This window comes from Arvicola amphibius, chromosome 10 (assembly GCF_903992535.2).
Source record: "Arvicola amphibius chromosome 10, mArvAmp1.2, whole genome shotgun sequence".
Lineage (NCBI taxonomy): Eukaryota > Metazoa > Chordata > Mammalia > Rodentia > Cricetidae > Arvicola > Arvicola amphibius.
Window position 1 is genome coordinate 115,326,943 of NC_052056.1, and position 26,933 is coordinate 115,353,875.

The 26,933-nt window shown below is 47.1% G+C and overlaps 1 protein-coding gene across 2 annotated transcripts in view; it reads right to left on the reverse strand.

Annotated features, from left to right (window-relative positions):
* Ccdc60 (coiled-coil domain containing 60) overlaps window positions 1-26,933 on the reverse strand; it is a 163,782-nt gene that overhangs the window by 17,630 nt on the left and 119,219 nt on the right. For both annotated transcript variants that reach the window (XM_038346607.1, XM_038346608.1), the window contains exons 5-7: window positions 16,907-17,014; window positions 8,885-8,975; window positions 2,459-2,687 (exon numbers count right to left, since the gene is read on the reverse strand). In XM_038346607.1, coding sequence (XP_038202535.1) covers window positions 2,459-2,687; window positions 8,885-8,975; window positions 16,907-17,014 — 428 coding nt within the window. The remainder of the gene's footprint in view (window positions 1-2,458; window positions 2,688-8,884; window positions 8,976-16,906; window positions 17,015-26,933) is intronic.

Below are 26,933 nucleotides of genomic sequence, written 5' to 3' on the forward strand. Positions count from 1 at the left end.
GGACTCGCCTTGGTCCAACCCCTTCCGTTCGCTCGCTCGGCTCCCTGTGGCTGCGAGGTGGGGACCTCTGAGTGATGCTCTCCTTCGCCATATTCCTGAAGCAATGATGTCAGTGCCCGTGAAACGAAAGCCTTGCAGCACAACAAACCCCACCTCTGTCAAGCAGCTCCTTCGGGTTCCTTAGTGATGGAAAGTGGTGGAAGCCCCATCTCTTCAGGTCTCAGCTCAATGACAGGGGTGCGAGACGCTTCTGTGGACCATCCTAGCTGGGCTAGCACCACTCCGACCCCATGGGAAGACCGGGGCATCTCTCCAGCTCAGCCCTCACGGCCATCCTCCTCCTCTTACCTGCGACCTCAGTCATCCTGCTACTCAGAGCTTCCCTGATGACTGCCGTCCTTGATTTCCTTACATGCGCCACCACCCACTCCTTCCACATCCTGCACTTGCAACATGCAGACATAGAAGGGAGAAGGTTCCAGAAATTCAGAGGAATCAATCTCTTGCTCACTCCCATCCAGAGAGTGGCTTTGAGAGCTCTGAGTCTTCATTGGGCCCTTGTTGACGGGTCCTGACTCCCTGAACTTCTGGAGCTTTGCACTTTGGCTCTGATAAGCCAGGGACTGTCCAGACCCCAGGTCCACTCTGATCTCCTTGAATCTAAACAGCACCCAGTCTTTGCCAGTTCTTCCCAGGCCAGCCTGGCTCAGATGTCGACTTCACCGTCTTCCACCTCTTTGGGACAGGATCTCTTGGCCATTTTCCTACTGTGTGTATGAGGCAAGCTAGCCCATGAACTCCCCGGGATAATTTTGCCTTGTCCTCCTGTCTTTCTGTGGGGATGCTGGGATTACAGAAACTTGAGCTATGCATCTGACTTTTGTGTGGCTCTGGGGATTTGAACTCAGACCTTTGTTCTTGCAGGGATGGTACTTCTACCCACTGAGGCCCCTCTACATATCTGATTGAGCATGTACTTGCTCAATGCAGGAAATCCTGAGAGAATATTTGACACGGTTTGTGGGATCCAGTTGCCAAGTTTCTCTTCCTGAGGTCGGAGGTCTCCTTACCCTTGGATAGTATTCATGGTTTTGGATTTCTTCCTTAAATGAAGACCAAAGATCATGGATATGAGAAAACACACATCTCTGTGTAGAAAGGTAGATTTGTGGACTCTCAGGTTTAGACTGGGGAGGGACAGGGACAATGGATGGGCATGTCTTCTGATGGGTTGGTAGAAGCATTTTAAAGTTGCTGTAGAATATTTATGCTGTAGAATATTTGCTTAATGATGCAAAGATGTGTGGCATTCCTTTATGTTACTTTTATTTAACTCTGTGAAGCTGTGTTACTTTGACAACCTAAAACACCTGATTGGTCTTATAAGAGCTGAACAGCCAATAGGGAGCCAGGAGAAAGGATAGGCGGGGCTGGCAGGCAGAGAGAATAAATAGAAGGAGAAATCTGGGAGGAGAGGAGGAAGGAGTAAGAAAAGAAGGGGCCAGCCTCCAGCCCCTCAGCTCCCCAGCTCCCCAGACCCTCCAGACCCCAGCCACACAGCTAGCCATGGGGTAGGAGTGAAAGGAAGATTACAAAGGAAAAAGCTTGGAGGCAAAAAGATCGATGGGATAATTTAAGCTAAGGAAAACTGGTGAGAAACAAGCCAAGCTAGGCCAGGCATTTTTAAGTAAGAATTACGTCTCCCTGTATTTATCTGGGAGCTGGGTTGTGGGTCCCCCAAAAGAGCAAAAGCAAGAGCCGAAAGAGTAAAAAAAGTAAAAACCAACCAACCAAAAGCAACAGCAAAAGTCAGACTGTGACGATGGACGCAGAGATGGTTTTGTCGTCTTCGGGACGTTGTTGGCGCGTACATCTGACAACGTATGGCTAAGATGAACTGTGTCTTTAGCTGGGCGGGGTGGCCTACATACACCTTTAATCCAGTGTCCGGGAGACTGAGGCCAGAGGACTGGAGCCACAGCACACCCTGGGTAAGCATTTGTTGTATCTTCTCTGACACAAAAGAGCCCAAGTCAAGCAGAAAATGACACATCTGTAAACCTGAGAAAAACCAGGGGCCGAATGTGAAGAATGTGGGAAAATGAGGTAGGCATCGTTCAACCATAATGTCTATACGTATGAAATGTGGAAAGTATAAGACTTTACAGAAAAACGAGGTAAATAAGAATAGAGTTTCAAGTGTTACGAAACTAAATGGTGATTGTGGCTGTGTCTGTAGGGGAATGGCTCAGAGTGACACAATTTAAAGGGGACATTTTCAGCCTTTTGGGGGCAGGCAGGGCTGTCAGAGAAAGGGACCCAAAGATACTGAACAAGGCAGGTGGTCGAGACCTTTGACCTCTGTGTCTCTGCTGCGAGGGGCTGTGGGTAAGGCAGGAGAGGTTCAAAGACTACAAATAAAAAGGCAGACAGTGGTGGGATCTTACGCAGGACTTACGGATGTGGAGAGTTTCTTCATCTTGCTTAGTTGACCATGACTCATTGTCTTCAATGTCTTTGCTGGCTTGCGTGACCACACTTGGAGGTTCATCAGAGCCGGGGTTCACAGACATCATGCTGCTCTGGGGAGAAGAACCCCCACTGGTCCGGGTCAGACTGAGAGTGGAGCCCCTCCGGCTGGGTTTGCGGCTGGCTGTGCGAATTGCGGGGATTTTGAATTTCTTGGTCTGAAGGAAAGAGAGAAAAGAGAGGGATGTCAGAGAGGATGGGTGAATAAAGGAAGGGGGAGGAGGAAGGACGTAAGGAAAGAAATTTCTTTTTTATATTTCATAATTTTATTGAGTTAATTATTTTTTCACCTTTTTATTGATTTTATTGAGCTCTACATTTTTCTCTGCTCCCCTCCCTTTCTCTGCCCTCCCCTTTAACCCTCTCCCATGGTCCCCATGCTCACAATTTATGCAGGACATCTTATCTTTTTCTATTTCCCATGTAGATTAAATCCATGTATGTCTCTCTTAGGGTCCTCATTGTTGTCTAAGTTCTCTGGGGTTGTGGTTTGTAGGTTGGCTTTCTTTGCTTTATGTCTAAAATCCACCTATGAGTGAATACATGTGATAATTGTCTTTCTGTGTCTGGGTTACCTCACTCAAAATGATGTTTTCTAGCTCCATCCATTTTCCTGCAAATTTCAAGATGTCTCTTTTTTCTCTGTTGTGTGGTACTCCATTGTGTAAATGTACATTTTCCTTATCCATTCTTCAGTCGAGGGGCATTTAGGTTGTTTCCAAATTCTGGTTATGACAAACAATGCTGCTATGAACATAGTTGAGCACATGTCCTTGTGGCACGGTTGAGCATCCTTTGGATATATACCCAAACGTGGTATTGCTGGGTCCTGAGGAAGGTGGTTTCATAATTTTCTGAGAAACCACCATACTGATATCCAAAGTGGCTGTTCCAGCTTGCACTCCCACCAGCAATGCAGAAGTGTTCCCTTTTCCCCACAACCTTTCCAGCATAAGTTGTCATCAATGTTTTTGATCTTGGCCATTCTTTCAGGTATAAGATGGAATCTCAGAGTTGTTTTGATTTGCATTTCTCTGATGGTTAAGGATTTTGAGCATTTCCGTAAGTGTCTTTCAGCCATTTTAGATTTCTCTGTTGAGAGTTCTCTGTTTAGGTCTGTACCCCACTTTTTATTGGATTATTTGTTCTTTTGATGACCAGTTTCTTGAGTTCTTTGTATATTATGGAGATCAGCCCTCTGTCCGATGTGGGGTTAGTGAAGATCTTTTCCCATTCTGTAGGCTGCCATTTTGACTTGTTGACCATGTTCTTTGCCTTACAGAAGCTTTTCAGTTTCAGGAGGTTCCATTTATAATTGTTTCTCTCAGTGTCTGTGCTACTGGGATTATTATTTAGTAAGCGGTTCCCTGTGCCAATGTGTTCAAGTGTACTTCCCACTTTCTCTTCTATAAGGTTCAGTGTGTCTGGCTTTATGTTGAGGTCTTTGATCCATTTGGACTTGAGTTTTATGCATGGTGATAGATATGGATCTATTTTCATTCTTCTACATGTTGATATCCAGCTATGCCAGCACCATTTGTTAAATATGCTTTCTTTTTTCCCATTTGATATTTGTTGCGTCTTTGTCAAAAATTAGGCGTTCGTAGGTGTGTGGATTAATATCCAGTCTTCGATTCGGTTCCATTGGTCCTCCTGTCTGTTTCTATGTCAGTACCAGGCTGTGGAAAGTGGTATATCTAATCCCTGATGAGGTCAAGGTGAGGGGGGTCAAAGGACACTCAATTCCTCCTGGATCCTTGAAAACACCATGGACACAGGCTGGACCTGGAGTGACCAGTGTCACCAACAAGATGATCAGAAGACGTTCTTTTCTGTGTGTGTCACTGCAAGTCCCCTTGACCCTGTACTAATGATTTTTTTATGTCACCTAAGATGCCATGGAGATTGTAGAGAAGTGACAGAGCTTGGTGTGTGTGCGTGTGTTCATGTGTGTGCATGTCAATGTGTGCGCTTATTGTATGTTCACGTGTACATGTGTGTATGTTCATGTGTACATGTGTGTTCATGTGTGTTAATGTGTGTGCTTGTTGTATGTTCATGTGTGCATGTGTGTATGTTCATGTGTACATGTGTGTGCATGTGTTGATGCGTGTGCATGTGTGTATGTTCATGTGTACATGTGTGTGCGTGTGTTAATGTGTGTGCTTGTTGTATGTTCATGTGTACATGCGTGTATGTTCATATGTACATGTGTGCGCGCGTGTGTGTATGTATGTCTGTTAGTGAAAGAAGAGGGCAGAGAAAGACAAGCCGTGTCCTGCTCTATCGTCCTCCATCTTATTCCCTTGAGGAAGGGTCTTTCCTTGATCCTGGAGCCAGGCAGACAGCCAACAAGTCCCGGTGATCCTCCTGTCTCCACCACTCTCCCCACAGTGCTGGGGATGCAAGCACCATGCCTGGCGTTTAATCTAAGTGGTGGGGATTCGAACTCAGGTCGTTATGCTTGTGTGTCATGCCTTCTTACTTGGTGAGCCATCTCCCCAGCCCCAGAAATAATTTTCCTTGAGAGCTTTTAAAATGAAAGTGCTTTGGAGATTCAGGTTGGTGCCATATTTGTATGAAACTCCTAATATTTAATGTTCTGGGAATGAAGGCAGCAGGGAGCAGAGGGGATCCTGAAGGCCACACCAAGATTTAACACCATGACACTAGGTGAGAATTACACTCAATGTGTTTGCTTCCAGCGATCAACTGCACTGAAGCACAAGTGTTGTTAGTAATGTTTTTTAGGGCCTTGAATATAGGCAGAACTTCCCTGTATTAGAAGCGGGGAGGGATTTCTTGGTTGCACAGAGGAAGGGAAAAGGTGCCGGAAGAGGAAGAGGAGGGGGTAGGGTTGTGGGCCTTCTCCTCCCATAACTTGCTTTGTTTTGTTTCTTTCCTCATGTTTTCTGGCAAAAATTTGCACAGTCAGAAGGCGACTTCAGCATGCAACAGGCTGGGGGGCTGGAGTTTGGACTGGCTTCATCCGGTTCTCCACGTCAGTTTCAGGGTTACAAAATGATGGTGCTGGGAGAATTCCACCTCCAGAGCTTATGGCACTTCCCTTGTCCTGACCCTGCAGCTTGACCAGGTGCTGGTCAGCCTGACGGGACACTCTACACCCCTGCCACCCTGTGAGAGAGGATGTCAGAGCTCAGGGATAGCAGGGACACACAGAGGTCACCTTCCTGCTTCAGCAGCCACTTCTGAGTCCCTGGCGCCGGAGAACAAGAATCTTTAGACCAACACAACACCGTTGTGGAAGGTTTAACAGATTGTGTCTCAGGGGCAATCCGGGGTCTTGCAAGGAGCCCTGTACTCAGTCAAGGGACTAGATCACTCTGCCTTAGTTTCCTCATTTATAAAACAGTGGGGATGGACCGAGGTGGCCACAAAGGGAACTTGGTAACTGCTGTGTTCATGCCCCTCCCTGAGGTGGGATTTCATCTTGTGCTCCTGCAGTTGCCCCTAATTAACATTCAGTTAGCCGCCCCAGCCAGGGACTCAGGGGAAGGGCTGACTCTTCTGACTGAGAGTGAGGGAAAGATAGAATGTTGGGGGGATATGATGGGCTTCAGCCTGTCATTTGCCCTTTATCGAACATGACTCTCCCAGACTTCAGTCCCAGTTGCTTTTCTGGCTTTCACAGTTTGCTCAGTAGTTTGACCCAGCTGCCATATTTTGTCTCAGGGGGGACTGGCTTCTTCTCTCTTCTTTTCTCTTCTCTTCTCTTCTCTTCTCTTCTCTTCTCTTCTCTTCTCTTCTCTTCTCTTCTCTTCTCTTCTCTTCTCTCTTCTCTTTTCTCTTCTCTTCTCCCCTCTTTTCTCCCCTCCTCTCCCCTCCTCTCCTCCCCTCCCCTCCCCTCCTCTCTTCTTCTCTTTTCCCTCCCTCCCTCTCTCCCTCCCTCCCTCCCTTCCTCCCTCCCTTTTGGGTTTTTTTTTTTCTTTTTATAAAGGGGAAGTTTCCCCTGAGTGAATTCCTATGCTTTCTAAGAAGCAGGGATTGGGTGCCATGGGGAGACATATTTAGCTATCCAAGGTTTTGTTTGTTTTTGTTTTTGTTTTGTTTTGTTTTACAAATTTGGAGACTTTTATAGAAAAAAAAAAACCCCAGTGTTTGGCCTTTGTTGAAAATAATGAAGCCTGCCTGGCTTCCATTTGCATGCCGCGATGAGAGTCTCTCAGCCCTCCTTTTGGCTGGGCTTCATTTTTCCACAGACTTCACCACTCCCTGCTGTTCCACTCAGCTTGGTTTTTCCATCCACAAGATTTCCCTCAGGACACTGTCTGCTACTGATGAGGTCTAAACATGCCAAACACCAGTGGGGGACTGCTGGCTAGGGTGTCTTTCCAGGGCTCCACTTTACAGAGGGATAAACTGAGGTCCGGTGAGGAGAAGAAAGGGCTTGTCCAAAGTCACAAAGTGGGACGAGCCAGAGTAGGTGCTCCAGTGTCCTGCCACCCCCAGACTGGACTGTACCACTGCCAGGGTGTGACCCACACGCTCTGCAGGAGACCTGATTCCGAGAATTCGACAGTAGCAGTACTGAACATTCTGGAAGGACACTTTTTTTCATCCTGAGGCTCATGGCTCCTGCTGCTTTGTGGGTCTCTAGAGACAGATACACACACTGTCTCCATAGCAACTTTGTGTGAGAAAACAAAGGCTGATGCTTTTGGGGTCCTTGAGGATGCGATGACAGAGCAGGAAACAATGGAGCCGTCCTATTATGGGGAGTGTGACCCTGAAGAACCTTATGTTTAACACACAGGCCCGAGGTGACCCTCTCTAAGAGTGGGGCCCTGTGGGGCATTAGGACGGCAGCATGGAGTAATATTTAAAGAAACTGGTCTTTTTGTCAGTATGCTGAGAAGTGTTTCCCAAAACATGCACATATTAGGGGCGTGTGTGTGTGTCTGTGTGTGTGTGGGTGTGGGTCAGAAGGCAAACTTGCTGGAGTTGGTTCTTTTATTCCACCATGCAGGTCCTAGAGATCAAATTCACGGCATCTGCCTTCACTGCAAGCGCCTCTACTTCTGAGCCTTCTTGTGTGCTCCCATCTGCACATTTTTCAGTGAGTTTGCACATCCTTTCCCTGAGCTGCTCACTAACGCTGTGTGAGGTGAGGGGGCACTGTGTGGTAGGTGGGGTGGGCTCTGTGTTAGGTGGGGTTGGGCCCTGTGTGTGAGGTGGGGTAGGCTCTGTGTGTTAGGTGGGGTGAGCCTTGTGTGTTAGGTGGGGTGGGCACTGTGTGTTAGGTGGGGTGGGCTCTGTGTGTGAGGTGGGGTGGGCTCTGTGTGTGAGGTGGGGTGGGCTCTGTGTGTTAGATGGGGTGGGCTCTGTGTGTTAGATGGGGTGGGCATTGTGTGTGAGGTGGTGTGGGCTCTGTGTGTGAGGTGGGGTGAGCCTTGTGTGTTAGTTGGGGTGGGCACTGTGTGAGGTGGGCACTGTGTGTGAGGTGGGGTGGGCACTGTGTGATGTGGGCACTGTGTGTGAGGTGGGGTGGGCTCTGTGTGTTAGGTGGGGTGAGCCTTGTGTGTTAGGTGGGGTGGGCACTGTGTGAGGTGGGTTGGGCTCTGTGTGTGAGGTGGGGTAGGCACTGTGTGTGAGGTGGGGTAGGCACTGTGTGTGAGGTGGGGTAGGCACTGTGTGTGAGGTGGGGTAGGCACTGTGTGTGAGGTGGGGTAGGCACTGTGTGTGAGGTGGGGTAGGCACTGTGTGAGGTGGGGTAGGCACTGTGTGAGGTGGGGTGGGCACTGTGTGAGGTGGGCACTGTGTGTGAGGTGGGGTGGGCACTGTATTGTTTTTATGCGTAAGGGACAGGATCTGTATCCACCCAGCTGCAAAGCTGCAATCTCCATAAGCAGACAAAGGTCTATTTGTTGTCGCTGTTATCTGGGGCTCATTTGTTGAGTAGATGCCCTAGGGCATTGGGGAGGGGCAAAGCTAACAGACCGCAAAATACCTTCTTAATAGTGAAGACACATGTGACTTGAAAGAATATCCTACCTAGTGAGTGGAGGGGGAGAGAGAACAAGAGAGAGAGAGAAAGAGAGAGAAGAGAGGACTAAAAGATAGTGAGTTGAGTCCGTTTCCTTCTAGTAACAGGTGCCCATCCCCACCTTTCCTCTCTTTTTCTAGTGTGTCTGGCCAAATGTCATTTTTCCTATAATCCCCAGATAACTATTTTAATTAAAATCTACAAAAAAATATCCAGTAGCATGTGGTTTTTCCTCTGCTTGGGAAATCATCTAGACTTTTATAAATGAACCTTTCCCATGGTAGACCGTGGGATGCATGCTTCTCCCTCTACTGGGGCTTGGACTCTCAAGGTAGGGTGGGCTCTGGTTACCTTTGGCGCGGTGACAAAGTGATCCCACCTCTGCCCCATGGACTTGTCCTTGTTGATCTTCTTTATTGTGCTCTTGCTGCCACCTGGGTCCCTGCGTGACAAACAGCTTAGTGAGTTTTCAGTCTGCAGTCTTGGTTTATTACAATCCTCCCCCCCCCCCCATCCTACAGGAACACAATAAATTCAGGCTGAACGAACGGTCTCTAGTATGATTTTTCTCCCCCTACTGCTTTGTTTTGGGAGGGGGAACAGTTCTCCATCGGTGGGGTTTTTAGGCTAAGAGAGACCACCCTTTCCTGGGTGAGGACTGTGGGAGGCTGGGTGTATTTGCATGAGTTCTGGACTGGGGCCCTTGTCTGGAGTAAGTCCGGGGTGAGGCTGCGGTTACAGTGGTGACGGACAGAAAAGTGTCCTCCTTTGTGCATTTGTGCCTTGTCCGCTCATCGCTGGCACCACCGTCAGGAACACTTGGGAGTATCCGAGAGCGCAGCGCTGCCGGATGTCCCTGGAGGATGGGTGTGGGTGTGCAGAGTCACATGGTGAAATCACTGGTTTGCACTGACTTACTGAAGCACTCTGTGCCAGATGCTTCTGGGCTCTCAGGGAATCATCTCCATCGTTGCCACCTTGAGCCAGAGTCATTAGCACCGCCCTCTGCAGCTCAGGAGAGGACCAGAACTCCAGGCTCCTTCCTCACCCGGGTCCCCGCCACGGGGTTCTGCACATCTCTTATTCTGTGACCTTGAATTATTTTTATTAGAGTGCCCTCCTCCTCAGCATCATATTCTTCCCTCATGGCCTGGGAACTTTCTGGATAAAGACTAAAGCTCAACAGGCTTTGTGGGTGACTCTCTTCTTCACGGAGCGCCACCAAAATTTATCATGTTGGCATTTTTGAATGCGATATGTTGTGTGTGTTTCTATAACACCTCCAATGGTCAGATGAACTGAACTTAAGGTTGGTGTCTCATGATGTGTCTCATGATGAGAAGCAGACCCACAGGCTGTCACCAATAAAGAAAGGGTCTCTTCTGCCCCTCGGAGGCAGGACCTGTTGGGTATGTAGCAGTTCACAACCGTAACACAAGAAACAGACCCTAATGTAGGAGCCAGGCTGGGGTGGTGGTAGGATGTGCCTCCAAGCTTTCTGTAAGACTTGGTGTTTGATTACACAATAAAAAGCTCTGAATAATTAACAGAGAAGTTCATTTGAGTCGGTTCTGCTTGTTTGTCCCCTGAGTAATCAAATTAGGGAATATTTAAAATCCAGCCGGAGGAAGGAGCGGAGCTCCAGCCTCATACACAGTGTTTAAACAGTGCCGCTTCTGAAGCCCGATTTCAGGCTAACCAACAGGCAGCTTTGGTGTTCCGTGTCTTTCATGACCACGGGGCTTTTGGCTTTCTCCTTTGCTAAGGCAGCCCCTGCTGAGCTGCCAAGGCCTTCTTGAAGTTCAAAAGCAACCTCCTTCTCCTTTCAAAATTAAATCTGGGCCCAGACAAGCTTTTGAAATCTTAAATATTCAGGTCCAATCAGTAAGATAGAAGCCTTCCGCTAATGCTGACTTCCAAGGCGACCTGAAGTCTATTGCGACTTCAAGCAGTAGGCTAAATGAAGTAAAGCGGCATCCGGATCCCTGCAGACCTTGGGAAGCCCTCTGCGCTCCCTCTGCAAAGCTATTGGTAAAGGAGAGGCCGGGTTAGGCAGAACGGGTCTCTCTGATGCTTCATTTTCAGTAGCAAATAAACTCCAATGGAGGATCAATAGGCTGGGAGGGAAGATCAAAGGCAGCCGGAGCAGGAAGTCCACTCTGCACCTTGCGGCAGAGGCTAAAAGCCAGTTGGTGAACCCCCCTATGAGCGCTGTTCACCAAATGGAACCCCACTTCCCTGTCCCCTGAATTTGGGTGTCTCTCTGTGACTTGCTTTGTTAAAAAAAAAATACATGGCCATAGAGTGACTGTGGCTCTTGGGGCAGATGCTCTCCCAGCCTGTCCTGAAGGAGCAGATTCCTTGTTCTGCTGATAGTGGGAGCTGAGTTAGACAGCATCCCTATCTTCCTGGTTCCCTGCGTGGCCATAATGAGAAAGGCCCTGGTGTCAGGTGTGGAGGCTGAGCCAAAAGCCAGTTTCAGAGGTGGGGAGGACGAAGGGATGACTGCTCATTTAGCACATTTGACTGATTTGTTCTGGGACCTCGGGTGTCTATCCTTGAGTATCAGAACCTGCTGTTTTGCTAGATTTTACCTACCCGGCCTTCTGTGTGTGTGTGTGTGCGTGTGTGCGTGTGCGTGTGCGTGTGCGTGTGTGTGAGAGAGAGAGAGAGAGAGAGAGAGAGAGAGAGAGAGAGAGAGAGAGAGAGAGAGAGAGAGAGATTTGTGCAGGATTATTTAGCTTCTCCAAGCCCAGGGGCTAAGGGCCTGAGCTGGGCCGATAGATCGTGTGGGTGTGAAAAGAAATGAGTCTCAAATGGGCGAATCCAGTTCAGCTATTACAAAGATAACACACTTTCATCAGAGGAGATCCTGGCATGGCTTTGAGAAGGAGCTGGCAATGGTGGGAAGCGAGGTGGGGCAGGCAGCTTTTAAGGGGAGAAAGCTATGATTTTCAGACCATCATTTTTCCCCTGTCAATGCTTTCTGGGGGTGGTCATTTCCCAGAAATCAAGGGGAGAGAGCCCTGGCTCATCTCTTTAAACGGTACCCCCCAAGCACATTTTGTTCTCGGAGGTCACTTGATGTCTATCTGTCGGGGCAATCAGAACAATTTTCACACACACTTACTCTCACTTTCCCAGGCCCAATTTAGGGTAAAGTGTGTTCTTCTCGAGATGAAAATCTTGTGGGCTGGTTAGGATGTGCTCCAGGCTCTGTGGCTGAGGGGAGGAAGTGCTGATTACACGCCAGGGAGGCCTCGGTGGTCCAACCTCTTGGAATCTTCCAGGCCTGGTAGTCCTGCCCTGCTTTCCTCGGAAATAAGACTGGATGACCGCGCTGTGTTCTTCCACTCCTGAGGTGTTGACTTGAGTATCAGAGCGAGGAGAGATGCTCTTGTGTTGGCTGGGAGGAGGAGAGTGGGAGGTAAAGCAGGTGTTTCACCCAGAATGCCCATGCTAAGAGCATCTTCCTTGATGATCAAACTGAAAGCAAGCCTTTTCCCTCACTGAAATATCACCCGCCAGATTCCTTGGGATTGCGCTTGTTGCTACTGCAGATTTTTAAAAATTCCACTTATTTTATGTATATGAGTGTTTGCCTGTTGTCTGTGCACCACATGCATGCCAGGTTCCCACAGAGGTCAGAAGAAGGCATTGGATCCGCTGGAACTGGAGTTACAGATGGCTTTGAACCACCACACGGTTGTAGGAACCGAACTCTGGTCCTTTGCAGGAACAAGTGCTCTTTGTCTGTGGGTCATCACTCTAGATTGGCAGATTATCTTGATCTTTGCATGTTTATTACTGATTGCATCCTCCAGCCCCTTCCAGTGGGCAGTGGTGTGGCCCACTTCCTTTACCGTGATATTCCCAGCAGTGGTTGGGAACGGTCTCACATGATGAAAGAGAGCCTCATTTAAATATAGAAATAGTTAAATTAGAAAATTGCTTATTATGTGGGCTGTTCAGAATACTGCCGTATGTTTTCACAAGGATGAAAACTTAATCTCCGGAGTGTAGTCATTGATAACCTCCAAGGCGGGGAGGGGTTCAGATGCAGAAGGGTTCTTCTTCTGTTAAGTCAAAGAGCACACATTTACACAGTCTACAATTGCAAAACTGCATGTTCAGAACGGCTTCTGAAACTATTTTATAGGAGAAAACTTACTCTATATTTAAGGTTGGATCAGACCCAGCAGGGTCACATTCTGGAAGCCTGTTCCAGATGGTGGTGGTGTTTTAGATTTGGAACCTTTAGGAGGAGGCACTGCTGGTAGCAAGAGGTCACTGGCCCGGAGTGTCTGGACTCCAAGTTAGGATTAGTGGGAGCTTGCTAGAATGCATATTCTCAGGCCCCACCCAGATCTACGAACTCAGCAGTTTACTGCACCAAGATCTTCAGTTACTTTGCTATACTGCATAGATCGAGAAGCCTTGCAGTCACGGGAATGTTGTACACAGTATAAAGCAAGCAGCATATACATTAGACTGTAAAAGCCCGTCTTCCACCCACCTGGTTTTCTGACAAGGCCCATGCTGTCTGTCTTGGACAGCCTGAGGTAACAAGACTTAGATAACCACGCTGCTTTTGTGTTCTTCCTGGATGGTAAACCAGTGACTGCTGACTCCCCTCTCTGCTCCTTGAGGCTTGCCACCACTGGTGAGAGCTGCCGTGACCAACTCCCCAGCCTTTAGTGTCTTGAGTTCCCAGTAACCATGGATATCATCTGTTGGTAGTAGAACTCTCTTCATACCTTTCTTTCTTTCTTTCTTTCTTTCTTTCTTTCTTTCTTTCTTTCTTTCTTTCTTTCTTTCTTTCTTCCTCCCTCCCTCCCTCCCTCCCTCCCTCCCTCCCTCCCTCCCTCCCTCCCTCTCTCTCTCTCTCTCTCTTTCTTTCTTACTATTGCTGGGTCTTGAGGCAGATTGATTCCCAATATTCTGAGAAACCGCCATATTGATTTCCAAAGTGGCTGTATAAGATTGCACTCCCACCAGCAATGGAGGAGTATCGTTCCCTTACTCCACATCCTCTCCAGTATAAGTTGTCATCAGTGTTTTTTGATCTTGGACATTCTGACAGGTGTAAGATGGTATCTCAGAGTTGTTTGATTTGCATTTCTCTGATAACTAAGGATGCTGAGCATTTCCTTAAGTGTCTTTCAGCCTTTTTAGATTCCTCTGTTGAGAGTTCTCTGTTTAGATCTGTACCCCATTTTAAAAATTGGATTATTTGGTCTTTTGATGTTTAGTTTCTTTGTATAATTTGGAGATCAATCCTCTGTCTGATGTGGGGTTGGTGAAGATTTTTTTATCCCATTTTGTAAGTTGTCATTTTGTCTTGTTGACTGTATTCTTTGCTTTACAGAAGTTTTTCAGTTTCAAGAGTCCCATTTATTGTTTCTCTTAGTGTCTGTGCTACCAGGGCTCTAGTGGTCACTCCTCTAGGTGCAGGTAGTGTGGCGTTTCCGGTGAATGCTCCTCTAGGTATAGGCGGGGTTGAGGCTGAAGCTCCTGTGGTTGGATAGTTTCTGGAGGCCTCTGCTGTTGCCAAGGCCCAAGGTGGGCAGGGACACTCTCGCCCAGCATGGCCCTACTGGATTGAGGTTTCAGGGGCCACTGACGAGCACAGCTCTATCTGCTCTCTAGAGATTTTTATCTTCAATGGCTATCACAGAATGAACATTCACTGTGTTTCTAGACATAAACTTGTCTGATATTAGGAATAACTCTTTTGGGTCCACAATGCATTTGGTGGGTGCTGAAACACAGGCTAAGAGGTCCAGTGACATGCCTGTGATCACACAGGTAGCAGGTGGCAGGGTGTGGATTCATCTATGTTGAGTTCAAACTCTCAACTTTCTCCTCCAGAATTGGATATTGAAGCTAGGGCTTTTGCACCAGGGTGTTACTCATGATTGACAAAGGCATTGGCAAAGATGGGTACTCAGGGGCTCTTTCCAGTCTTCTGTTTTCAGACACAGTCATGCTAAGCTGCCCAGACAGTCCTTGAACTTGAAATTCTCCTGCCTCAACTGCTCTAATTAGCTGTAGGAACGGGTCTAGGATAGAAGGCCAAACTGATGCCCAAACTCTTGATCCCAGTCACTCAAATCCACCTGGTTTGGGTTTTAGCCTTGGGAAGTTGATGTAATGGCATCAGGGTGAGACCTCAAAGATGCACTAAGTATCCAAGAGAAGACGTTCCACTTTCTGACTGACTAAAAAGATGCTTTCATGTACTTCCTAGGGAACTTAGCCCCATAATTAACAAAAATAACAACATCTGTATTTATGAATCCTATATGGTGGTGTGCTTGGGCACCAGTTCATACTGGTTTTCACTGGCTATTAATAGCTCATGCACATGGCTTCTGATTAGACAGGGTTCTCTAGAGTAACAGAACTTATAGAATGAATCCATCTCTATATAGAAAGGGGATTTAGTAGAATGACTTAAGGCTGTGCTCCACCTAATTCAGCTATGACTTGATATGAACAGGAAAGTCCAAGAATCCAGTAGATGTTCCCTCCACAAGGCTGGACATATCAGCTGGTCTTCAGTATATTCCGGAATCCCAAAGAAGTAGTGCCTGTGAAGGAATGGACTTGCCAGCAGGAGTGAGGGCAAGCAGGCAAAGAACAAAAGCTCCCTTCTTCCATGTCCTCATATAGGCTTCCAGCAGAAGGTATGACCCAGATTAGAGACTGGTTTTCCCAGCTCAAAAGATCTGGTTAAAGGTGCCTCATAGATCCAGATTAGAAGTAGTAGATCCCTCACAGGTATGAAACTCCATTTTGGAGTTTTAATTCCAGATGTAGCCAAACTGACAAGTAAGACTAGCCATCACAACTTCTCAGCTCCAAGTTTATCCACACACCATATTCATGAGGTTGAGATCAGCCATGGTGGGGTCCTCACATATTTAAATTACAGAGATTGGCACTGTTATAAATCATGATCTCTGGGCCTTGAGAACAGGTAACTTAAACCTTTAGAAGCATGTCTCCAACAACAAGCTAAAACATCCCCACATGGAGAGCAGGCTCTATTAGAATACACCAACTCTAGCAAATACCCTGACTTCTTGTGGATATCTTTCTGGGTGGCATTACCTCCTCTGATGGCCAGGTCTGGTCCTGGTTCTGTCTGCCAGGATCCAGGCATGCTTAGATCTTTAGTGGATTCTGCCTGATGCGTCCTGGTAAAATATTGGCTCCCAGTGTGATCTTACTTTTTTTTTTAAATTGAAATTAACAGCTCGTGCCCCCATTCTGAGGCGTGGAGACAGATGGGTCCCAGGGACTCAGTGCTGGGGAACTGTTCTGTTCAACTCAGCCTGGGTCTTCACAGTACAAAGCCAGTTCCTCAAGGCAGGGTTCTCTACCCTCTTTCATTGCTGTTGATTCATTCAGGCAAACAACGGGGCCTCCCAAAGGTGGTGTCTCTACAGCTCCCGAAACAGTGACCTCAGAGCTCTGGTGTGAGCCATCCCTGTGCGGGCACAGCTTACACTGTCATGGGTTAGTCGGTGTTCTCTAGAGTTTCCATCCAGGTTTACCTAGCTGCTCCAGAACCTGGAACAAGTACCTTAGGTCTAAGTGGAGAAATAACCTTCAACATATATTTTAAAAAACAACAGAACAAAATTCAAACCAGTCAGCCAAACAATGGCCTAACCAATCAACCAACCCACCAAGCAACCAATAACTAACTAACCAATTTACTTATTAACTGGCCAATGAACCAACCAACCAACTTGCCCACCAATGAACTAATAAACCAACCAACAACCTACTCACCAACCAACCAGTGAACAAATCCAACCAGTAAATGCACTCACTAATGAGCCAGTGAACCAAGGAACCAACTCAAGCAAGCAAGCAAGCAAGCAAACAAACAAACAAACAAAATTCCCTTGGACTCTTATTAAAAGAACAAAGAACAAAGGTGTATGTGTTGGGGGGGGCATAGTAGCAGAGGAAGAGGAACATTCAGAAACAAGGTTGAAGGGACATGGGGAGATCATGAGGAGCCTGAAATCTGGTTGTCAGTCCACAGTATGCTGGTGTAGCTTGCCCAGTTCTGTGGTGTAAGTGTTCCCTCTGTGTCCCATTTTAAGCTACCGGTGCGTTGCCACACGGCATCAGGAAGAGATGCGTATAAAGATGTGTGTACAATGGATTCTGGAGAAAGTGTAGGAGCAGGCTCCAACTTACCTGGGTTTGGGTTCACAGAGCATGTCAACTCCTAAAGCCGGTCACCCACCCAAAGCACCGAAGTGAGGGAGCGGGTGGGAAGGGTGAGGTCCCCACCCCTTACCATCCAGGCGAATGCTAGTTTACAGCAGGATGCAGGGCTGCTGGCCTTACTTGGGGTTCCAACAAGAAATCAAGGGCTTCATGGTATGGTGGGAGTGGTCGATAGTCAGGGCCTCCAGGAGCCAGTGGAGCGCACACAGCTGGCGGTAGAGGGGATCCCTGCAGAAACAAGGGAGGAACACATTACAGAGACTGCAGCTGTGCTGGCTTCAGTGAGCATGCTGGCTTCAGTGAGCACACTGGCACATGGGTAAGTGTTTGGCCACATTGCACACGAGGAGTTCAGGGGTGGGCTTAGGGAAGCCACACAGTCATGTCATCGAGCCGTGACTGAAGCATGAGCATCCTGTTCCAGTTCCTCCGAATTTGTGTGTAGTGGGTAGCGTTTCCCCTGACTGGGGAGACCATGACTCAGGCAAATAAAATGAGAATTGAAGGCGATTAATACTCCACTGATATCCAGTCATTTATCTTATAAAAATGTAATAAATAGCCTGAGGGCATAGGAAAGCCTGAAAATGGGAAAGTGTATTAGCTGGGTTGAAACATAGCTGGCTACTGAAGAAAAACACACTGAGTGCATTACTTGAAGCAAAACTACTGCCTAACAAGATGTCTGATGGACATTTCTCATTGCTTGGAGACCTTACACTGCTCACAGCAAACCAGACATCATCGACTGCTGTGCTTTTCCCATATACTTAATGTTTCCAACCACCTGGTGGGATATGAATTATCTTCATTTTAGAGAAGGGGAAACTGAGACCCAGAGAGTACAACCAGTTTTGCTCAAGATCATGCTACGCATTGTGCTATGCAGAGATGGTGTTGGGGTGTTTGATTTAATGTTCTAGGCAACTATTGTACCTGGGAGAGACCTGGGACTCAGAGGGAGGCAGTGAGTCACCTGAGGTCACACAGCCAGCATTGGTGAGGATCTGAACTATGGAGCGGTTGCCCTAGAGACAGTGCCTTAGGGAGCTGAGCTCTGACCAGGAACTGATGAAACCAGTGTGTGGTGGTCCCTCTGCTGTGAGTGAGGCCAGGAGAGGGTTACCCCGCTGTCTGTGGTGGTCTCGGAAACAAGGTGCATTCCTGGAAGTTGCCTCCCCACCCCGCTTTCTGGTCCTGCACTAATGGAAAGGAGGCCTCCGTTACAGAGCTTCGAGCTTCGGGGCAGCTCTTTCCTGAAAGCGTGGTGTGTCCAGACCGCAGCTCCTCGGGGGTTCCCAGGCCCCGCTGCTCTCAGGGTCCCGGGCGATCTCTCCTCTCTTAGGGTTTCCCCTGAGAGCCATCCGTTTTGTTGACCCAGATTGGATTAGAGCAGTGCCCCGCCTCCAGCCTCTCCTGCTAGGGAGGGTGTAGCCACCTCACCCCATGTGTGTCTTCCTCTCCCTCCCTCCCTCCCTCCCTCCCTCCCCTCCTCTGTCCCCTTTACCTCCCTTCTTTTCTTCCCTTCCTTTTTCCACCCCCTTCGTTCTCCTTCCACCTAGGGTCTCTTAATCCACTCCTCTTTCTTTTCGCCACCCCCATCCTAGTGACTTCTGAAAGTGCCCCAGACAAGTCAAAGCCGACCATCTCCACCCTTGCTCAAGCTCTCCAAACTCCCTAACCCGCCTGTCACAGGCTTCATTGTGGGCCTTGGCATTCTTACATCAACCCAACCCGAGTTGGTCCAAGCAGGAGCGTATTTGGAGATGTGACCTTTGAAGAGGCACTTCATTTTAGATGAAGCCATTTTGGAAGGCTCTAACTTCCAAACTGTAACCCAGCGCGCCCGATGTTCTTAGTGCAAAGAGGGAGTATGGACACCTAGAGATTCTCCACGGCTACCACACAGAGAAAGGCGCTGTGAACGCACAGAGAGAGGACTGCTCTGTGGCCACGGGGAGACCAAACTCTTAGACTTCCAGTCCCCAGAACTGGGGGACAGTAAACCCCATTGTGTAAGGGATCCCTCCAGGTCTAGGTTAGGCTATTCACGGGTGTGCCTATACCATGTCCCCTTGTCTCTACACCCCAGGTGCCTGTCTTTATCACTGCTGCCTGCTGGTTTACTGTCCCTGCATGCACACCAGTGGGCTCAGCATCTTCCTGGTTACTGGAAGTAACTGGAAACTGGTGGGAGTCAGTTGCTTCGGATCTGACATTCTCGTGTTTGGGACAACTGAGACAATGTGTAGTGACAGCAGCCCCCCACAGGCACTGTAAACACCCCGAAGAGCACTGCTCTGAATGCTCACTCTCTGTGGATCACCCTCGTCCCCATGAATCTGGGAGGAGGGCACCATTAGCATCCCTGTTCTGTAGATAAAAGAAACCAAGGCATAAAGGACCATGAAACTCATCCACAGTCAGTCAGAACGTCAGCAAACAGCGGGGCTGGAATCCAGTCCAGCCTCCTGAATCCCTGCTGTAAATAAAACTGCTGATGTTTCCTGCTCGGGGGCAGAGCCATTTTGGGGTGGGGGTCAGGATCTGGTAGGTCTAGATAACTTACATAGAGTCGCAAACTCGACACTCTTTCACCTAACCTTTAATGAACAAACTGGGAAATAAACAAAAACAAAGCCTGCTTGATAAAAATCTGCCTTTCCTCTCCAGGTCTCACAACTATAGCTCAGGTTTAAAGAGAAAACACTCACTCAAGGCACAGTAGGTAAAATCTTCATGCGGGCTTGCACAAAGCTCACGTCTGCATGCCCAGAGGTCACACACCTGAACAACTCCAGTAGGAACGGGTGTGTGTGTGTCTGTGTGTGTGTATGTGTATATGTGTGTGTATCTCTGTGTGTATGTGTATCTGTATGTGTATCTGTGTGTGTATGTGTGTATGTGTGTTTATGTGTGATGGAGGACTCCCATTGGCTAATAAAGAAAGTGCCTGGCCCATTTGATTGGCCAGCCCTTAGGTGGGTGGAGTAGACAGAACAGGAAGAAGGAAGTGAGGTAGATGGCTCAGTCAGATGCCACGCCTCTCCTAAGTTAGTCAGACCGCAGTGCCTCTCCTCAGAGAGATGCCAGATGCGATGAAGCCAGCCACCAGGGAGCCAGATGCCTTGAAGCCAGCCACCAGGTCAGACATGCTGAATATTTCCCGGTAAGACACCACTTGTGGTGTTTTTTTTTTTTTTATTTTTTTAAAAATATTTATTTATTTATTTATTTATTTATTTATTATGTATACAATATTCTATCTGTGTGTATGCCTGCAGGCCAGAAGAGGGTACCAGACCCCATTATAGATGGTTGTGAGCCACCATGTGATTGCTGGGAATTGAACTCAGGACCTTTGGAAGAGCAGGCAGCGCTCTTAACCACTGAGCCATCTCTCCAGCACTACTTGTGGTGTTACACAGATTATTAGATATGGGTTAATTAAGATGTGAGTAAGAGGATGAAAATAATGGGCCAGGCAGTGTTTAAAAGAATACAATTTGTGTGTTATTTCGGGTAAAGCTAGCTGGACGGCCAGGAGCCGGGCAGCAGGAATGCAGCCCGCAGCTCATCACTACAGAATGGCGCCCACGTGGATAACCGAATCCACAGAAAGCTTGAGAAAGCTTGGGAAAGAATAGAGTAAAGCTCTATTTTTCGGGTCTGGCAAGCAAGCGCTCTCATCTAAGAGAGGCTTCCTGACTCAGCTTCAGCTGCAAAACATTGCAGCTCTTTTAAGAGGTTCGGCTACGAAACACTTAAATGGTGTTGATGAAAATTAACTGCATGCTTTCCGGTTTTCAGCCATAGCAGGAAAAAAGCTGTGTCGTTTTAAAATGCCAGCTTTCTGGGCCATTCTGCCAGGGCAAACTCTGACTCTTTCAAGCAGGCGGTCCTGACTATGGAGCTTTTGAGTGTTGTTTAACACTGTTGCAGCTTGCTTGCTGGCAGGGACCTTGAACCACCAAAGAGTGTGGTACCTCTGCCATAAGACTGGAAAGCTAGGGAATGGGCTGGATCCAGCCGCCAAAGTCATGGCTTTAATCCTACCTATATTGCTTGGTAAATTAAAGACTCGTGTGGTCAGAAAAAGAGAGATATACAGTAAAGAGAGATTCAAAGACAAAGAAAACCTCTAAATGGTTTACAGTGAGTTAAAAATACATGTAGGCTAAAAGTTAAAGTTCTTACAGTTTAAAAAAGAGAAAGAAAAAGAAAAAGGAAGTAGTTTGTTGTGGTGGTACACACCTTTAATCCTAACACTTGGGAGGCAGAGGTAGATTGACCTATGTGACCTCAAGGTGTGGCAGGACACACCTTTAATCCGAATGCTTGGGAGGCAGATACAGAAAGATCTCTGTGAGTTCAAGGTGTGGTAGCATACACCTTTAATCCCAGCATGTGGGAAACAGGGGCAAGTAGACCTCTGAGTTCAAGGACAACCTGGTCTATAGAGTTATTCCAGGACAAAGATATACAGAGAACCTGTCTCAAAAAGTAAAAGTAAAAAATAAACGATATAGAGGTTAAAATAAAGCTGCATAAAGATGGAAAATACACAGAGAACCTTGATACTGTATGCTATTATGCTCTCTTTGAATTGTTTGAATGCTGAGGAAGGAGCAACAGCTGCTAAAATATATTTGTTTAAAAATGCTGCTGAACTAATCCAAGAAAGATATTTTGAAAATACCTTGACTTCAGAATTTGGATCTAAGGATATGATACTGAGACTCTATGGATTGCATCTATCCCAATATGGTATGATAGACCACGCCCTCCAGAAAGGTTGCTGTGAACACCTTCAAAAAATTACTTTACCCAACTGCCGACTGAGATGAACCTGGCACACAGGTTATACCATGAAAGACCTAAATAACAGCGCCCCCACTCAGCAGGAAGCAGTTTGGAGAGAAAAAACTGCGCCCATTTTCCCAAATATTGTTTATAAATGTTCTTTACATTTAAAGGGGGAGATGATATAGATATGAATAATTTGCATTGGTATGGATTTTAAGGTCAATTTTGTTATATGTATATGTATTTCTGATCTTGATTAAGTTATTGTGATTGTATAGTTCATTTTAGAATGTAATGCATAATTAGGAAATATAGGTTGCTAATGGATAATCATCGATAATAGTAAAGCTTGTAGTCTTGTTAGATTTTCTAGATATATAGAGATATATTTCAGTTAAATAGGCATTCATATCTTTCAAAGACTACAGAGTATTGCATTTTAAATGTTTTAATAACTTAGGGTTTTTCATGACATTGAGACACGTCTGCTCCTGGCAGCACAAACTACTTCAAGAAGATGATGGGCATCGAAGAGGATCCTTATGGAGTTTGATAGCCATTTGGGCAAGAAATTGCTCTTGCCTGGACTATTGCATAAACTGGACACAGAGAACCCTCAGAGAGAGGACTGCTGAACTTGCCTATAGGTGAGATGATCTCTCTGGGTTCCTGATTCATGAAAGAGTCTGCGAGACATTCTACAGGACACAGCAGATAGTGACTGAACTGTCTTTGAAATTTCCTGCTTCATGGGAAAGTCTGCTGGATACTGTGGGCTATAGGCCGAAGATAGATGCCCCAACAATACAAAAGAACTTTGGGTGACTGTCCAGGCAGCGAGATGTCTCTATCATTTCTAGAGTTTGGAAATTGCATATTTCTTATTCACCTAGGTAATATTGTGTTCTTCTGGAGTCTTTGATGGAGTTGAAGAATAGATAGATAATTATAGTTTTCCTTATGTATGATAAAAGATAAAGTAGATATAAATATTGTAACTGTAATTCTTGCTTGATAACTGTTTTGTTATATGTAATTTTACTATGTTAAAGTTAAAGCCTTTCTTTTTTTGTTTAAACAGAAAAAGGGGAAATGATGGAGGACTCCCATTGGCTAATAAAGAAACTGCCTGGCCCATTTGATTGGCCAGCCCTTAGGTGGGTGGAGTAGACAGAACAGGAAGAAGGAAGTGAGGTAGATGGCTTAGTCAGATGCCACGCCTCTCCTAAGTTAGGCAGACAGCCGTGCCTCTCCTCAGAGAGAAGCCAGATGCAATGAAGCTCCAGCCCAAGATGGACGTACGCTAGAAACTTCCCGGTAAGACACCGCTCATGGCTCATGGTGTTACATATATTATTAGATATGGGTTAGTCAAGATGTGAGTTAGAGGCTGAAAATAATGGGCCAGGCAGTATTTAAAAGAATACAATTTGTGTGTTGTTATTTCGGGTTTTAAGCTAGCTATCGGGGAGCCAGGAGGCCGGGAGCAGGGCAGCGGGAATGCAGCCCGCAGCTCCTCACTACATATGTGTGTATGTGTATATATGTATGTGTACATGTGTGTGTATGTGTGTACATGTGTGTATGTGTATGTGTGTATCTGTGTGTACGCGTGTATATGTGTGTGTACGTGTGTGTGTATGTGTGTGTACGTGTGTATATGTGTGTGTGTATGTGTGTACCTGTGTATATGTGTATGTGTGTATATGTGTGTGTACGTGTGTGTATGTGTATGTGTTTATATGTGTGTGTTTGTGTATGTGTGTGTATGTGTATGTGTGTGTGTGTGAACATCCCGGGGGTGGTGGACAGGGAGACAATAGTTTCCTCTCACCTGCTGCCAGACCGCATGTACAGTGCTGTCACAGCCATCTTTGCCAGTATTCAATGGCAGATCTGGACACGGGGTGTGGGCATGCTTTACTGAACGGGTATTTAGAAAAGGCTGCTAGGGACAGCCTCGACATTTTAAAGAGATGGCAGGAATCTGTGTCTCAGTCCTCTAGACTGCCCCTCCCATTTGGAAAGGTAAAAGCCAAGTCTCCCCTGAGGTGATGGGATCGATCTCTACACAGTTAATTCAGGCATCAATTGCGCTGGGATGTGGGGCTAACCAGGCTCTGATCTACACGGGCTGATGCGGCGGCTGACAGCTTTAGAGACAACAAGCAGAGCCTGCCCTCGTGTTCCCCACGGGCTCAGTGCTTGAGTTGGTCTGGGAAGACTGTGAAACCCTCTGGGACACGACCAGATGGCAGACAAAGGGCCCTGCGAGCTGTATCTCAGCTTGGCTCAGCCTGCGCTCTTTGTTTTGTGATCAGCTCAGACATAAGCAGTGTGCATGACACACCTACTGCCCTGCCTTCCCCTCTAGGGTGGGCAGAATTTCTTCAGACTCAAGCCAGAATAATTCCTTCATCCCTTCCATTTTTTTAAAAATATTTTTACAATGTTTTAATTATTACATTAGAGAATAACTAAATAATTAATCACTTAAAAGTAATTAACTAAATTATTATTATAATTATTTAATGTGCTGGGGAAGGGAACAAGTGTTGTGCTACACTTGTCGGGGTCAGAGGACAAACTGCAAAATCAATTCTCCCCTTCCACCTTGCAACTTGTAGGAATCACACTCGGGCCATCAGACATGGCAGCAAGTGACTTTACCTGTGGAGTGCTTGTGTTACTTTTGGTTAAGTATTCTGTCACAGTGGGAAGAAAAGTGAGTAATACAACTGATCACAAAAATGCTCTATTTTATCAAGAGGGGGCTCAGCAGTTAAGAGCACTGGCTGCTCTTCCAGAGGACCCAGGTTCGGTTCCTAGCACCCACAAGGGACTCCTGTCACTGCAGTTCCAGGGGATCTGCTGTCCTCTTCTGAATCCTGAGGACACTGCACTCATGCACATGAGCACACACACACACACACATGCGCTTACAACCCACAGATACACATACGTTCACAGTTCAAGAATAATAAAAATAAATCTTTAAAACAGTCTGGTTCCTCTCCACTCTTCACTTTCTGTACTGTGATTTTGCTGCTTCATTTTATCTCTCCCTCACGCCTTGTGTCTGCTCTGGCCTTTTGACAGGCTTGGTCAACAGAATATAGAGGACCACTGTGTCTTTTGTGAGCTTCGGCCTTAGGAAGCCTTGTGTTTAGGCCCTTGTTCTTAGACTTCCTCTTGGATATAGTGAGAACAAGCCTATACCAGCTTGCACTAGATGCTGGGAGATGCATTTGTTATCCTAGTCACCAAGCAACCAGTCAAACCAAAGACTGGTCCTGCCAGAGCCAAGCAGCCTCCAATTTATCCAAGAAATGAATACAAACATGGAAGTAGAACCAGCCGGAAGCTGCCAAGGTGGGCTCACCCAGCAATCTGTAGATGTGGAATCAATGAGAGAGGGGTCCAAGTCACTCCAAGCTGAGAAATACATTTATGCCCTTTCTACTCAATACCTTTCATGAGTCAAGGAAAAGAAATGGCCATCTTTAGTTTAGGGCAATAGTTGGCAAGCTATAGCCCGGGGTTGGGCTTATCCCTTGTTTCTATAATGAAAGCCTCATTAGAACACAAACAATACAACCCACCCTTTTGTCTTTCATACTACAATTGTAAAGTAGTATGTAAAGAGAGATCCTGTGATGTGCAAAACCCAAGACATCATAGAGTAACAATAAATATATTACTACAGCATCCACTGTGGGTTCACAACCACAATGGTAGTCTATCTAATATACCTGAGCTTGGAGCCAGGGAATTAGAGTCCTGTTGTGAGAACTCTGGCAGGGTTCACCTACCACTGAAGTTCACTTTCCCCATTTGGCATTGAAGGAAACTATTTCTGCTCACTATACTGAAGCCTCATTGTTCAGATCAAAAGAATGGGGAGTGTGACCCATTTCTCTAGGCATGTCTTCCCATCTCCGGATGTATGTGAATCTCATGCTTCCAGGGGCTTATCCGTGGGAATGGTGAGGAGACTGGGGAGTGCTCCCAACAGACACTGAGCGAGCGTCACAAGGCCTGTTTTGCTAAGGGAGTGCTTTAAGAGCATCCACCTGAGGCTGCCACTTGGAGTGCTCATCATAGATAGGTCACCAAGAAACCAGATAATGTCAATCAAAGGTGGGCAGGGGGCCAGTGGGATAAGGTGGGGTTAACCTGGACTATTGAGAAGGGATGAGGATGTGTTCAGTGTGTGGTGCTGATGGCAGTGGTGATGGGAAATGGTGATGATGATGAGGGACAATGGTGGTGGTGATGGTGGTGGTGATGATGATGGTGATGATGGAGATGATGATGGTGGTGGTGGTGATGGTGGTGGTGGTGATGGTGGTGATGGTGGTGATGGTGATGGTGGTGGTGATGATGGTGATGATGGTGGTGGTGGTGGTGGAGGTGGTCGTGGTGGTGGTGGTGGTGGTGGTGGTGGTGGTGGTAACGGCTGCCTGGATCTTCTACCCCTGAAATGAGCAAGTACTCTTATTAATAATCTTTAATATCTATCCTTGTGACTTTGCTCCTGGGTTACGCTTTGTGTGCAGGAGCCTTGACTTTCAAAATATGACATGACTTCCCCAAAAGCAAGGCCTTGGGATCTCCTTCCCACAGTGCACATGAGGAGAACTCGGAGTGTGACATCAGATAGACCTGACCTAAAGCTGCAGAGGGTGACATGTCGTGTGTGCTCCGTGACCAAAGAGGTGGTCCGTCCCTTCGTGCTTCCCCTTTCTCTTCTGCAGAGGGCTGAGGAAACACCTACGCAGTAGGGATCCCGAGGGCTGAGTGCGTGTGGTGTCTACAGAGTGGCAGTTACTGCTGCAAGGACTGTGGGAGCATAATAAATCAGACTGCTCTGCAGCGGGGCCAATGCCTTGCCCTGAGGCAGGGGCTTCCCACACCGAGCTTGGAGGGGTTGTGTAGTTTTGGACTGAGGGGCCATCTGTTCGTGTCTGCAGACATCTGTGGTCGTCACAGCTCGCGGGGTGAGGAGAGCTATTGACATCTGTGGGGGCAGAGGCCGGGGATGCTGCTTTTAAATATCTGGAGAGCCCTTCACAGCAAGGAATTCGCAGTCTCTAGATGCCAATAGTGCTGAGGTAAGGTTATGCTTCTGCCTGAACCTTTCCAGGTGGGAAGCTGTGGACTTGTAGCTCTCAGAACAGACACGAGAAGAACCAGATGACAAGGTTTCAGAAGGCGAGTGTGTGCTTTGGAAGTTTGACTGTCTCCCTGTGCTATAAGATGAGGAGGCCAGGCCTTTAGGCCTCAGACCACAGTGACTTTCCTGGGAAACAGCTCTCTGCATCTTTGGGGAGGAAAGTCC